The 15748-nt window shown below is 30.0% G+C and overlaps 1 protein-coding gene across 1 annotated transcript; it reads right to left on the bottom strand.

The window, feature by feature from the left end:
- Window positions 1-7344: 7344 nt before the first annotated feature.
- LOC11442090 (calcium-binding allergen Bet v 3) lies at window positions 7345-8985 on the bottom strand. Its single transcript, XM_003623618.4, has 2 exons — window positions 8468-8985; window positions 7345-7917 (listed from the first exon to the last, which is right to left on the bottom strand). The coding sequence occupies exons 1-2, from the start codon at window positions 8662-8664 to the stop codon at window positions 7578-7580; spliced, it is 537 nt and encodes a 178-aa protein (XP_003623666.1). The 5' UTR covers window positions 8665-8985; the 3' UTR covers window positions 7345-7577.
- Between the last annotated feature and the right edge of the window lie 6763 nt (window positions 8986-15748).

Genomic DNA, 15748 nt, shown 5'->3' on the forward strand with positions numbered 1-15748 from the left:
AATGAAACTATTGAGTCACGGAGTGAATCAAGGTAGCTTCCTGATTTTTTGATATTTGTTTCACAAAGAGGCAAAATTTTCCCTAAGTTATGGTCCTCTTAAAGATGCCAAAAGATATACTAAAATATGAGGACAAAAGTAGACTACTACAAAATTGAAGTTTCTTAATACTATTAACTTTGCCATTTAGCACTCTAGGAAGAGGAATTATCCAATTAATAAAGGCTTTGGGACACTTCAAATTTGAATAAGAAACATCGTATCAAATTGAAAAGAAACAGGTAGTCTACATTGGAACCCACAATTGGAAGAGAATCTGCCCTTTTTCTGAAGATCAACAATGATTGAGCATATTTAAATTCATAATAACCAATTCAATTAGTATTGTGGATGAGGCAAAGAGGAAAAAGGGGAATCTAATAAGGTTGAAGGTAGATTTTTAAAAGCATAACTAGTTACAAACCCGTGCTTCGCACTGGTTGAATAACGTATTTTTTTAAAAATTTAGCTTCGGATGGGAAATTTTATAAATTACGGAAAATTGTTGTCTTTTATAAATGTGAAAATAAAAGTTGCGTAAACCAAAATTTTGCAACACAGAGCCTAAAACACTACATAAAAAATAACATAACAACTATTGTAATCTTTTATTCCTTAAAGTTAACCCGAACGCAAAATTTTGCCCTAGATTTAACCTAACTTCTTTGCTTAATTTTACTGTATTAACCCTATTTAATTTAATCAAAATGTTAACGTTAATTGTTAGGGAAATTAAAATAAACAAATCGCTTCTAATTTTTCTCCTTAATTTTACTAAACAAATTATACTAACCCTAGATTTAATTTATGCAAAATGTCATCTCTTATTTATAAACGTTAACCCGTGACGCAATATTTACCTTAGATTTAACCTAATTTTTTCGTGTGATTTTACTATATTAACCCTAGATTTAATTTATGCAAAATGTCATATCTTATTTTTAAATGTTAACCCGTGACGTAATATTAACCCTAAATTTAACCTAATTTTTTCGTGTGACTTTACTATATTAACCCTAGATTTAATTTATGCAAAATGTCATCTCTTATTTCTAAATGTTAATCCGTGACGCAATATTAACCCTAGATATAACCAATTTTTTCGCGTGACTTTACTATATTAACCCTAGATTTAATTTATGCAAAATGTCATCTCTAATTTTAACCTAATTTTTCCCTCCACACTTTTGCATTTAATGTTTATCTAAAGTAAAATAAAATGATGTTCCCAATTATATGCTGTTTTTTTGGAAAGGAATAACCGTTAACCCGTCTCGCTATACTTAACCTAATCTCTTACTTATAAATTTTAACCTGTCTTGCTATACATAACCTATTTTATTTCTTAAAGTTAACCCGAACGCAAAATTTTGCCATATATTTAACCTAACTTTTTTGCTTAATTTTACTGTATTAACCCTGTTTAATTTATTCAAAATGTTAACGTTAATTGTTAGGGAAATCAAAATAAACAAATCTCTCCTAATTTTTCTCTTTAATTATATTAACCTTAGATTTAATTTATGCAAAATGGCATCTCTTATTTCTAAATGTTAACCCGTGACGCAATATTAACCCTAGATTTAACCTAATTTTTTCGTGTGACTTTACTATATTAACCCTAGATTTAATTTATGCAAAATGTCATCTCTTATTTCTAAATGTTAACCTGTGACGCAATATTAACCCTAGATTTAACCTATTTTTCTGCGTGACTTTACTATATTAACCTAGATTTAATTTATGCAAAATGTCAGCTCTAATTTTAACCTAATTTTTCCCTCCACACTTTTACATTTAATGTTTATCTAAGGTAAAATAATAACCCTAGATAATCACGACATAAAAAAAATTCTTCGAAAGAAAAGATGTTAAAACGACGGAACATTGATTCATTATAAAATATGTATGGGCTGATTTAGAGATCATATAATCAGTTTATGAGATTAGGAATTGACATAATAATTAGGATGAAAACAATTGGAACCAAAAAGGAACCAATGATGTGTGAATTATGATTACATATTATCCAAAATTATAAAAAAGAGTGTTGTTGTTGTAGAGTTACCAAAAAAGGATTGATACCCATATTTACATCAGATGAAATCAAACAAAGAAGTAGCATCGGTGAGTGAAGATAATCTTGTCTAGGATTAGAGTTAAGGTGATCTGTTGAAAGTGCGGATCATGAATACCAAATCTTTATTTGGGAACGATTTGAACATGCATATTTTTAGGTGGCTTCTCTAGATCAAAAATTAGCTATCACCTACCTCTAACATATGTTCTCGGCAAAAGTTGAACCGTTGACCGCCTAAGTATTTTTCGTAACTTGCTCTCTTTGCCGTTATCAAGTGACACTTATACCTTTTTTGAGTTTGTTTGTCGATGAGTGTGAATTTTTTCCCTGTTCCTTTTAGAAATGTCCTTGATATCTCATTTGGAAAGTGCTAGGTACAAAACAAATTGCATTGTTAATCAGATGTTATATATATAAGTACATTTCTAAAACATTTACCAAAGCATATAAAGATTTGTTGTAGGAAAAGAACATGTTTTATTTTGTTCAAGAGATTATGAAAACAACATTATAATTAACTAGATACTAATTGGAATCAATGAAGTAACCAACAAAGTGCAGATTAACGTTACATAATAGTTAGGTTTATAAAAAAGACTGCAAGTGTCATAAACTAACCAAAAAGGGATTTTTGCCAATATTTACATCAAACAAAATGAAAAGAACAAATGGCATCCCAAAGTTAAGATAGTTTACGATTACAGTTCAAAGCGATGCGTCAAAATAGTAGAAGTTCAAATAGTTCAGCAGCAAAGATCTACTTTGGAACAACTCGAACATGCAAGTTCTTCGGTGACTTTTCGAGATCAAAGATGAGCTTACCACCTTCTTCCATCACACGTTCTTTGCAGAAATTGAATCACTGTCCACCCAAGTATTTTTCATAGCTTTCTCTTTCGGCGGTAATGAGGCGACACTTATATTTTCTCTGTGTCTGGTCATCAATGAGAGTGATTGTTTTGCGCTTTCCTTTTAGAATTGTTCTTGACACCTCATTTGTGAAATGCTAAACAGGGAAATAACAACAATATTAGTCTAATGCATATTAACATGGATAAGACGTATGTGAATATAGTTACATATAATTTATAAAAGAAAGGTAGCATAACTGATTTTAAGTTAAAGAAAATGTATCATGACTTCTAATTTATCTTCCTATTATCTTCCTGAAAAGGCTAGAAAAATGCATTCATGTGCATTATATGAACCCCGTTGACAAATTAACATTGTTGAAACAGATGGAAATTAAGCATCGCTCCCGCATGTGCATTTATAGCTAGCACCATTTGACAATGATGTCTTCGAACATTTGGTGCAACTCTCATAATATCATCCAAACTGGTTAGGATTGAATTTAGTTGCTTTTCAAATAGTGATGCAATATGTATCATAACACAAATTATGCACATGAAATAAAGAATAATGCAATATGTATTTTTAATTTGTGCGTAAAAAATTCAAAGCATGTTTGTGCATAAAAAAAAAAAAAGCAGACCTTGACTAAGTTTATAAATTCAACAATTGGCCTAACCTGAGACAGATTGGAAAAATCGTTGTACGAAGTACATTGAGAAGAAGCCGAACTGTGACTTTAGTTCTGACTGATGCTTTGACTTGAGAATTGTTAAGGTCACAACAACAATTCAAGAAACATGGTCAAAAAACAATCAAATCAGATTGTGAAATAATAGTTTACTCTAACAGTGTATTGTGAAATCATAATGCAAACTTACTAAGTCTTAAACTTCTCAACAACCGAATAATGTAGGTTGATGAGCAGCCTCGAACCTGACCAATTGTTACATATATTTTGGTTGCCATTGACTATAAAATGGAAGCAAAGAACTCAAGGTAAATAGATGGTAAATGATAAAGCTACGAAATATTTTTCCAATAGTGTTACATCAACTATATTCTCACTGCATAAGGAAAGACATCTTTCAGGTCATTATCAAACTTATACAAAATCCTATCATCTTATGCTGACAAATTAGAAAATAATACCTTTTATCTTTCAACACAATGTTCGTACACAGTTTCTTTCTAGTCCCAATTGGTATTGTCTTGACAATCACATGAAGAAGCCCGATGATTTCTTTAAAAATAATTACTATTATAAATGTTGGAATTTATATTATACGATATTATATTTGTTGGTGTCATGGAAACATATATGTTTAGTTTTTTTGAATAAGAAAAAGATATGCATAGTTTGTTACAATATAAAGGTGCAATATATATATATAGGGCATTTCAAATGAGAGAAGTGGTTATTATGAGAGATGAGATGACTTAATAATAACCATTGGATCTAAACTAATCATGTTACTTCATCAATAGCTATGCAGTCAATTAAAACAAAAAACACATCTCTTCGTCTTTCCTCTGCACACACTTAATAGTTGAAAAAAGTCGGGTCAAACGATACCTTAATCTTCCACAACGACAATGTAGAAGCAACTGAATTTGGGAGGAAAAAAATTGAAAAATAGTTAAAAATATAAAAAATGAAAAATAATTAAAAGTTATTAAAAATATAAAAATTAAAAAAAATTGGTTAGAATATTTGTGAGGTTGTGATGATTAAAGGATATTGAAATTAAATATATAAGTGATAAAAAGATAATACAATTTCTTTGAAAAAAAGATAAAACTAAATGGAACCTCTTTAATAAATTAAATGGAACGGTTGAAAAAAATAAAGTTAAATGGAAGAAAAAAAACATATTGAAATATAATATTAAAAAATAAAGAAAAGGTTCCCAGCGTGAGTTGAAAAGAGGTGTTTGTGAAATAAATTGTCGAGAAATAGTTTTTTAATTTTTTAAAGTGACATTCAACAGCTTCTGGTCAAAGCTCATTCCATTCAATTTTATACGTTCAAAAAATGTTCTTTTTTTAGTAAGTACTTAATTGATATTGTGTTTGACCTAATTTCTCCTTAAAAATATAGAGAAGTTTGAAAAAAGTCGGGTCAAATGATACCTTAATCTCCCACAACGGCAATATAGAAGCAATTGAATTTGGAAGAAAAATTTAAAAATAGTTAAAATTAGAAAATAATTAAAAAATTGGTTAGGGGCAAAAATGGAAATTCATAGGCCAACCTTAAAAAAAACTCAACCAATTAGTAATTTACCAAATTATCCTTTATAGGGGTAAAATGGTAAATTCAAGGGACTTTTCTTTTTATAGAAGTATATAGATGATTAAATGGAATGAGATTATTTGGATTTGACCATGATGAAAATGTTTTTTTTTTTTTTTTTTTTGTCTTAGATGGAGTGATAATTCACTGAAATTAGGTTCAAACCCGAGTTACGATGTCCGACCTTGCAATTTTGATATTTGTCAGTTGAGTTAGGACTTATAGACAAAATGATTTTTGTTTTCTTTTCTTGTGTTACTTGATTGTAGTTCTATTGAGGAGTTTTTCTTTTTGTCCTGACCTTGTTTTAAATTTTTATAGTCTTTATATACATTAAATTACAAAAATAAACTTAAACATGTTTTTTATGAGTCATTTTGATCTTTAAATATGTTATCTAATATTTAATTTGGCCCTCAAATATATTTTTGCTTGATAAATTTGATCAATAAAATTATTAGAAGACGTGTTCCTAAACTTTGTTAAAGTAAGTAATAATAATACTTCACACATTTTTTGTCAAAAAAAAAAAAAATGCTTTACACATTTAGAGACCAAATTAATTATTTACTATATTTTTTGTTTTTTTGAATTCTACATGTAGTAATAATTGAAAGAGATATACAATGACTTCACTATTTAAAGTTTCTGCATCTATCCATGATTATCTGTTGAAGGAGAATCACAAATCAATAGGTTTTCGATCATCAGTCTCTCTTTATGTTTCAAGATTATTGTTGAGAGACTTTTAACCGTAAATCTATGTATTCCAAATATTTTTGATAAATCAGCATGTTATAGATCATAGTTTATGAGCATGCTTATATGTTTCTTTGACTTCCACACTAAACCATGATTGTAGATATAATATTGAGTAATGCTCTTCACCATTATAAAATTAATTCCAACATGCCCTGCACTGCATGCTCTTCTTGCTGCCAAGTGTTGTTGATCCACACTACATCAAAGGTTGAGCACAAAAATGAATCTGTAAAGGTTGAAGATGTGTGTGCAACTCAAAGGCAACAATAGAGAAATAAATAGATGAATACTATGCAATTTTGCAAGAGAGTATGAAATTACAATCGGAACTAGAATTTAAAGTAAGATGAAACCAATCCATTAAGCAATAGAAATACTATCTTCTTCAAAAAAGGAATAAAAATAAATAAAGTTAGAGGACCCACATAACACAAACCTTAACGTTTATTTGAATAAAACTAACAGAAAGATTAAATATAGTAACGGTGAGAAACTAAAAGGACCGAAATAAATCAATTTTTAGTTAGGGGATCAATCTGATACCAAATAAATAGTTAAAGAACAGAAAAAGTAATTTAGCCTTATTATTACTTATTACGATTACTTTACAAAAGAGAGAATCAAAAGGAAAAAGAGATTCTCATCAATTTTCTACACACCAATCATTGCCTATTGAATCACATGCCACATGTCACTTAAATTCCTCAAATTTAGTTATGTCTAACTCCTTGCAAAAGATTCTCTTTTGTATTCATAATAACAAAATCATCTAACCTAACCAAAAATGTCTTATTATAACTGAGCATTTTATGATAGATCAATTAATGTCTCTTATATTTTATCATTATGACACTAGTCTGACATTATTTTTTCTTTTCAGATTCTCAGCCAATTTATGCAGGCTCATTCTGTGCAACATCATCAAGATGTTAGAAACTTCACATACCTAAAAAACTCCCCTGCTCAAGATTTATACTTACCAGTCAGACTCTATTGCAAGCAGGGGCGGAGTCAGGTTTTAAACATTGGGGGGACCAAGTGCAATTTAAAGTTTTCAGTGATTCTAATTAGGCATTTTGTTTGGTCACTTGATGCTCCATTGAGGGCTTATGCATCTCTCTTGGCAAATCATTACTATCTACCATGTTTCCAAAGGATCCTTATTCTCCCAGAATGACCTCTAATTTAAGATAGGAAAAATTCAAAAGTCTCAAATACTTGCATATCATTTATAGCGCACGACAAATAAATTAAACGCCACTATTGGCTGAGTTTAACAGAAGAGATTAAACTCCCGTAACATGGATAACAAATGTTCAAATCCAACTGAAAAGATACATATATTTAGTATGTTGAACACACGTCGAATTAGACGTCACAAAATAACTCGTACAAATTAAGAAAGAGCATGGAGAAGCATCCATCTATCAATATTCATCATATATATACCGCAAAAGCTAAAGCTAAAGAAAGAAGCATGGCTACAATATAATGGAGTATATTCCAAAATTATAACAAGAGATTGACTACAACAACATATGTATGTGGTCAAGAGCTAGAGACAGTAGTGGTGCGCATCATATCCTTAAATTCATGAAAATCAACACGACCATCATGGTTGGTATCAACAGACAAAATCATTCTTTGAACATTATCAATCAAGTTCCCTTCCACAAGTCCAAGCTTCCCTAAAACAACTTGCAATTCCTTAGCTGATATGTAACCATCACCATCTTCATCAAACACCTTGAATGCTTCCCATAGATCTTCATTTTGTGTTTCCTCATCAGTTTCTGCTGCCACTGAAAAATATGTATCCCCCAGTGACTCGTGCAATCCCACGAAATCTTCGTACGTTAGTCCTACGTTGCCCGGCTTTATGTATGACCTGCCACAATTTTTATCAGTATATTTTCAATTTCAAACTCTAGTTAATACTGAGGTCTCTTTAACGACATCATGGTCGCATTCAACCACTTTTTTACAGCGATATAAGGCCCATAGCATAATTATGACAGCTATTTATAATCATGGCAGTCGTAATAGTTGTTACGGTGTGAATCTTGATATGAAAGCAAATGCAGCCGAAATTGCGTCTGTATAGACCTTAGAAATCTTTATATTGCAACTACATGCAATTGAGATTAGGGACCAAAAATTAGAATGATTTTGAATTGTGGTTGTAGTTGCAGCCACTACGATTGCGATCATTGGAGCTGTTGTGATGTGTATTGCGATTGTTGCAGCGTGAATTTATTTTTATTAGCATCAAAGATTATTATTTATCATATACCTCACGTATCTCGTATTTTCTCTCTATAATCTCAGTATTCTTAATTCATACTTCTAATGGTCCGCAATTTGAAACCATTAGAAATATGAATTAAAAATATGAATATATTTATGAGTAAATGAAAAGTGTGGATGAACTAACTCACTTGATCATGGAATCAACCTCTTTGAACTCAGCTTCTAATCCCAGCAGGTTGAGAGCCTGGCTTATTTCCTCCACAGTTATCATTGAATCACCATTTTTATCAAACATGTCAAAGATTCGCCGCAGACGGAGCGAGTTGAGACTCTGACTTCGAAGCCGAAACGACTTTGATGGCGATGATAGGTTCATTTCCCCCATTATAATATCCTCAAGCTCGTGCGTGCAGTGATGAATGAAGGGATTGAAAAACTCTTGGAATTGGAAGAAACTGTGTATTGTTTTATTCAATTTTGTGTCTATTGCAAAAAAAAAGTGGAAAAATCTTAATACTAATAAACCTTGTAGCTATGTTACAACAATGAATGGTTCTCAATTTTGTTATACCAATGGTTCTTAATTTTGTTCTATATGTTTGTGCTTTGTTATGCTATGCTATATTATAAGGGACATTGCGTGTTTGGTGGCACGCCATAGGTGACTATTTCCATTGTTCACGCTGCTTTCTTTTGAGGGAAAATAATGGTGAACATTAATAGTGGCTATGGGCCTATGGTTAGTCTCCCTTGACTTGAAATTGTCTATTTTGGTTTTTTCTAGATGAAAATTAAACCTTGAGGTAACCTTAAGAACATGGCTCTTTGACTTTTGGAACATGCATCGTGGACTAATTCAAGTCATTCATTAAATTGCATTTAGTTTATTACTAAATTTTTATTAAGGTTAGCTTTTTAGCCAGAATCAAAATATGTCTAATAAAGAATCGCTTGTATAAAATGACACATATCTCCTCTAGTTTAACTAAGATCGTATGTTCGAATTTAGCTTTGGCCACGTAACATCGTTAAAACTCTTAGAGAAGGTTTTACCGCACATTTAGGTCTCACAAAACTTGAAGGGTTAGTCGCCACTATTGCTCCTGAAGGATACTCAGTTTATACAAAAAAATCAGGATATATCCAAATGTTCATTGAACATTGATAAAGATAAGTACAACTTACTTAATGAGATTTTTACACCGATAATGAAAGTTGAGCCTACTCTCTTGTAACATAGAGTCAATTTTTTACCAATTAAAGCTAATACAATTGGCTGCTTACTAGTTTTTTTTTTTTTTTTTTTAAAAAGAAATCCTAGTTGCTTAAGTTGAAATGTATATATTCACACAAAAAAAATTTTGAAATGTATATAGATGCAGAATTGAATGGTAGGGACCAGGAATTCTAGGTCCTCTTTACTCTCATTTTCAATGAATAATTTTTATTTTTCTTTCTACAAAATGGAGCACATGTTAAGTTGTTGACTAGTAATTGAATAGGAAACAGCCCAACCTATAAGAGTATGGGACCAGCCTCCCATCGCAAGTGGGAACTGAACCATCTAAAAATTTAGTTTTAAAATTTTAGGCAACTATTAATTAAAATAATCTATAACATTTAAAAATATTTGATTTGATTACATTTGTTTAAAAAAAAAAACTATTTGATTTAATTTTTTTTAAGAAAACTATTTGATTACATTAACCTTTTGATTTATTCAATTTGGTCTTTGATCATATTGTATTAGATAAACTAGTATGGTCAAAGAATTTTGTAAAAAAAATTAAATATGGTCAAAGAATTATAACTTCATAGATCAAATTAAAATTCAGTTAATATATAATTTTTTTCTTTTAAAAAGTTAAACCAACCCACGAAAATTAGCCTCATGAAGATCGAACATGAGACATTAAGAGAAGTAAACCTCAAGATCTTAAATTAACACCATCATATCAACCTAAGTGAGTATATATTGCTTAAAAAAGTTCAATAATATCATAGACAAAATTGTCTATTTAATTAGTGCTGACTTTTTTCATTTAAACTTTATATTTATACCTATATATAAAGGGGATATATTATTTTGGGTGAATTTTTTCATTTTCATTTTTATCTTTCATTTAAACTATTATGTTTATAATTTTAACCCTTTTTACTTTATTATTTAAATTATTAATTAAAAAATGTTTAATACACTTAAAATAGGAACAACACCACTACAATAATAATTCTCTAAAAAAAACAACTACAATAGAAATTTAAATTATTAATAAAAAAAATTGTTAAATCTTATTAAAATATGATCAATATTTAAAACTATTAAATTGTTTATTTTAATATTATTTATTTGAAACTATGGAATAATTTTGGGATAATTTGACATGTCGTAATTAGGGTTATTTTGAGAACAAAAAATTATAGGATATTCAATGATTCCATTAAGGAGGTTGATGAGGTGGTGGAGGAAATTAAGGTGTCGTTTTGGCTTTGGGTTTGAGTAGATCAAAAGAATACAACTTGTTTGTTCTATATATGGCGTTGGAACCCGAATGATTGTCTAAAGAGGCAGTGGTGGAAGAGTGTTGGTCGGGTGTGTGATTGGGGTGCTGTTTGGGTGTGGTATTTTTGGCTCTTGTTGGCGTAGCTGTTGTTTATTGGGTGTGGGAGGTTCAAAGTCTTGCACCTATGGGATTGTTTTCTTTGAGTGGTGATATATTTGCACAATTATTTGATGACAAATTTATTCCTCTCTTTTTATTGGTAAAAAATAATAAAGAGAGTAAGAACATATTGTGAAGATGAGAGAAATTTTTTTCCAAAAGTTGTCACAAAATAGTTGCATAAATATGATTTTTTTTTTTCGTTCTCAGTGTCTGTTTTGGTTTTATTCGTAGTTGAGATTTTTCTTCTAGTGTTGGTAGCCGCTTATGTACGGTGTCGTTATTGTACTGTTTCCAAATAATCTTATTTATCAACAATGTATTTCATCATATTATATGTCAATACTGATATTAAACGCATTAGACCATCCACAATGGTGGGTGTTTCATGTATTTAGCACTACATTAAATAAGCAACCTTATTGTAGAGTATAACATATAGGTGTCTATGGAAAAGGGTGGATACAGAAGCGCTCTCTCTCTCTCTCTCTCTCTATATATATATATATATATATATATATATATATATATTTAATAAATCTTAATAAAATAAGTACTTATCCAGTATTTTCATAAAATAAGTGATGTGGTCATAGGATCGGATCTATTTAAGCACCTAATTTGAGGTGCTTGGTTGTGGATGATGTTGGAAAAATGAATAGACTAACACCTTAACGTACGTCTTTCTATTATTGATAAATAAAGAAGAGGTAAATTGGAGCAACCTCACTCTATGCGTGTAAGAAACTTCAATCACATGTTTTCTTCATAATATTAAGGAAAATGTTATATAAACACCATTTATTCCCATATATCCTTGTACATCCCATGCACTAGGAAGAGAGAAGAGGAGAGGATAGAGAAAATGTGCTTATGAGGGATCCACGTGGCCACATGTCAGATTTTTGTGTGGGTATCAAAGGGTGTCTATGTATCATAACTCTAATGTTAAAATCTACTTTCTTCCTTTGACATTCCTATCTATTCTCTGATAAAATAAAAACTGCAAACATGCATCTTTTTCTTTATTGTTGGTTTTCAGTATCATTTAAATCTTTTAATATATTTCTCAAAAAAAAATTATTTACATTTTCTCTTCCTGTCAGCATACTTTAAATATTAGATCGTCGCGTAAGTGTAGCGCAGTTGATAGCTATCAGAGATAATTTGTGCAGGGTTAGAGTTCGAACATCGGATTCCCCACTTCTCCACACATAATGTGTGTGAATTTAACCACTAAACTATTTGACAAAAAAAATATAGATCTTCGGCCTTTGCCGCACATGACTTCTATTTTCTACTGAATCGATTAAAGTCTTTGAATAACTTTTTTTTCAACAGCCAAAAAAGTCTTTGAAGAAATTTTTTTTGAACGGCCAAAAGTCTAAGTAGTAAGTAGAAGCTTCATGTTGAACTTTCCTCTCTGGATATAATATCGTTGAGAATCTTTGATTCATTTTTTTATTAGAGAATCTTTGATTCATTGAGTAGGATGATAGAAAGTTGCAAATTCTCTCGTTAACTAATCATTCGATCTATCAGCTAACTATAACTGATTTCTACAATTGACTACAGTTAATTATTTGTGTGTACAATATCATCATTATATTCATCAAGATACATTTTGCTCTAGAGTGCTAACTAAGTTTGCACGAGGTTGTCAAGTAAGGGTGGGAATATGTCAAATTGATAGACAGAATAGCCTAATGACCTTTGCCTAAGGTCATGTTAGAGTGTTTTAAATAAAGAATAATAAGGTTCTTTTAAAAGTATTTTTAGCAAAAATAGCTAGAATGCATACTATTAGAAAAATAATTAAATAAAAATGAATTATATTTTTTATAACTATTTCTTTGAGAGGAATATTTTTATTGCTATTATTTAATTAAATATTGTAATTTGTATTAAATTATAAATTTGCTAACTTTTTCAGTAATTTAAATATATTAACTTACATTAGTTTTTTTAGTCGTATTTAAATGCATTATCATAAACTAATTTTATTTTTTTGTTTAAAAGAAGAAGTTGGATAGAAGTTTTTTATTAATCAAAGTGATACTAATCAATGATTATTTTTAAAAATATCGTAGATGAGATTTGTAATTTGTAACTTGAGTTTACAAGAATAAGCTTTTACTGCTAAGCAACACCTCGAGTGTAGCTAAAATTGAAACATAATCTTATATGAGATTTTTTTTTTTTTTTTTTTTGAGCAAAGACAAAATTAGTGCATTTTATTTAGAAATAAAGAGTACATAGTAGATGGTACATCATTAAAAACATAGGGGCTAGGGTGAGATAAGGATGCTCTAGCGATACTATGAGCAACCTTATTAGCTTACCTCTTAACAAACGACACTGTAAAGTCGGAAATAGTAGATAAAAGGATTCGACATTGAGAGACTAGATCTCCAAACTCGGTATTAGGAACAATAGATGCGATTTGAAATGTGATACTATATAAAGTTAGTCTATTTAAATATCATAGTAAATATCAAAATGAAACATAACCTTATTCATTTATTGGTTTGTTAATCTTTTAAATATATTTCAAATTACTTATCGAAAGATATTCGTATGAAAGATATTTTAGATAAGCTTACATGTCATACCATATTTTGATAAACCTAAAGAAACTCCAGTCTCCAGCTGCTACATTTTGCATGGGTCTGTATGCTTGGAGTTCCAAAAAGTTCGTTTATTTCGCAAAAATTACTATTAGAGTTGGCCAGGCAACCGTGACTTTAATAAATAACAAAACTTGAAGGGCACTTTGAATAAAACACAATATGTTTGTTACATTTTTTAGAGTTCAATGACAGTTTATATAAAATATTAATATGTGAGGTAAATTTTAGGATCAAATATGTGTTTTTTTTTTTATAGAGTTGCACTATTGAAAAAAAAAGTGAGTTACTTCAGAGTTTTAATAGGCAGTATAATGGGACGCACAAAATATTTTTGGATGAAGTTCATCATTAAAGCTGCTCTAAAGATGACAAATCCAAGTGTAGGTCTTGAACATTTTGATTGGTTTAAAGTTCAAACTTCGATCTTGCAAAGCCTATATACTGCAAGTCATATATCAAAGAAGTACAATCCCTAGTTATTTGCAGACAAACCACCACGTAACTAACATTGCATTCAGAATCAAAACAGGTCAGTTTCTGAGATTTTGGTGGCCTAGGGTGAATCTATAATTTGAGTGCTAACTAATAAATATATATAAACATCAAACTGATACAAAGAACTAAGATTTTTTTTTAGGGTCTAATAGACCCCTAAAAAAATATTTGGGACCCAAATTTCGTACTTCTTTTTTTAGGCTTAAGACGGTCGCCCTCTTCACCCTGCCTCAGATGTGGTCCTGTCTGTAGGCTGAATACATCATCCACATGTGTTTGGCAATCTGCTAAAGTTCAAATATATTCTAAAGTTTAACGGACTTGTTTTTGAAAATCCTATGCCTAGCCTTAGGGAGAAAGAGCTAGATTGAGTTGCAAGTATACGACATAAAAATTCATTATAATTAGAGAGAAAATAACTTAGAATTTTTTTAACTTGTTGAATGTAGTTGCATAGAAATATGTTTGTCGTAATACTAAATACACAAGGAATGATTGAGAGATGAAAACAAAGTTACATACATGGACACAGATTCCTGGTTTTGGGGTCAATCTGAATGTGATTTTCCTATGTTAGAAATAACTAAGGCCCCTTTTGCTAATGATCTTTTAAAATACACTGATATTATTTGAATATTTAAATTATTATTTCTAATTGGTTGAAAATGTTTGGTAAGTCCCTCTCAAATTGGAACCACACACAAAAGCAAATGAAAAAGAGAAAAAGTAACAAAAGAAAGAACAAAAAGAAGAGATGTGTGATGGGTGTGTTTCAAGATAATTGTTTTTCTAACGTATTTTCTAGAAACACATGAAAATGACTAAAAATAACTCAGCGGTAGTTAACTACTATTAGCTTATAATTTGAAAACTTGTGGTACTAAACTATCAATTTTTTTTGTCATTTCCATGTGTTTCTAGAAAACAATAGATGTTAGAAAAGCAACACTACTAGTGTTTCAATTGGGCCAAGCCCATGATTCCACGTGACATATGTGTGTGTGAACTGTGGACATATAAAAGTGATTTTATCCTTAGGCTTTGTTTGCGAGTTTTGAGCGGAAGGAAAGGAAAGGCTAAGGAGGGGAAGAGAAGGAAAGGGAGGGAAGGGAGAAAGGAGGGAAAACCTTTCCCTTGTTTGGGAGTTAAAAAGCCAATAAGGTAAGGAGATGGAGGGTTTATGTTATAATTTTACTATTTTACCCTTTTTCCTCTTAAAATCAATACATTGTTATACTTCGTAATTTAACTTCTAATTTATTCAAAACAACTTATCTCATGAAAAACAAATTATTACGATCTATTGTCAAAGTTTATTTTTAAAAAACAACTTATTCAAAACAACTTATTTATAAAATAAAAAAATAAAAAAAGAGCTTATTACAATCACTTTTTAAAAACAACTTACTACGGCCTCTTTTTAAAAAAACAGCTTATCTTATGAAAAACAAATTATTACGATCTTTTTTAAAAAACAACTTATTCAAAACAACATATTTATACAAAACAGCTTATTATCACCTCATTTAAAAAAAAAACTTATTCAAAACAGCTTAATACGATATCTTTTTCAAAAACAGCTTATTCAAAACAGCTTATTTATACAAAACAGCTTATTACGACCTCTTTTTCAAAAATAACTTATTCTAAACAGCTTATTTATGCAAAACAGCTTAATACG

Source organism: Medicago truncatula, chromosome 7 (genome assembly GCF_003473485.1).
Source record: "Medicago truncatula cultivar Jemalong A17 chromosome 7, MtrunA17r5.0-ANR, whole genome shotgun sequence".
In the NCBI taxonomy this organism is placed as follows: Eukaryota; Viridiplantae; Streptophyta; class Magnoliopsida; order Fabales; family Fabaceae; genus Medicago; species Medicago truncatula.

Excerpts from the sequence above, each read along its gene's own strand:
- LOC11442090 (XM_003623618.4), bottom strand. The coding sequence starts at position 8,664 with ATGGGGGAAATGAACCTATCATCGCCATCAAAGTCGTTTCGGCTTCGA. Across the intron at positions 7,918-8,467 it reads GAGGTTGATTCCATGATCAA|GTCATACATAAAGCCGGGCA; the intron begins GTGAGTTAGTTC and ends AAATTGTGGCAG.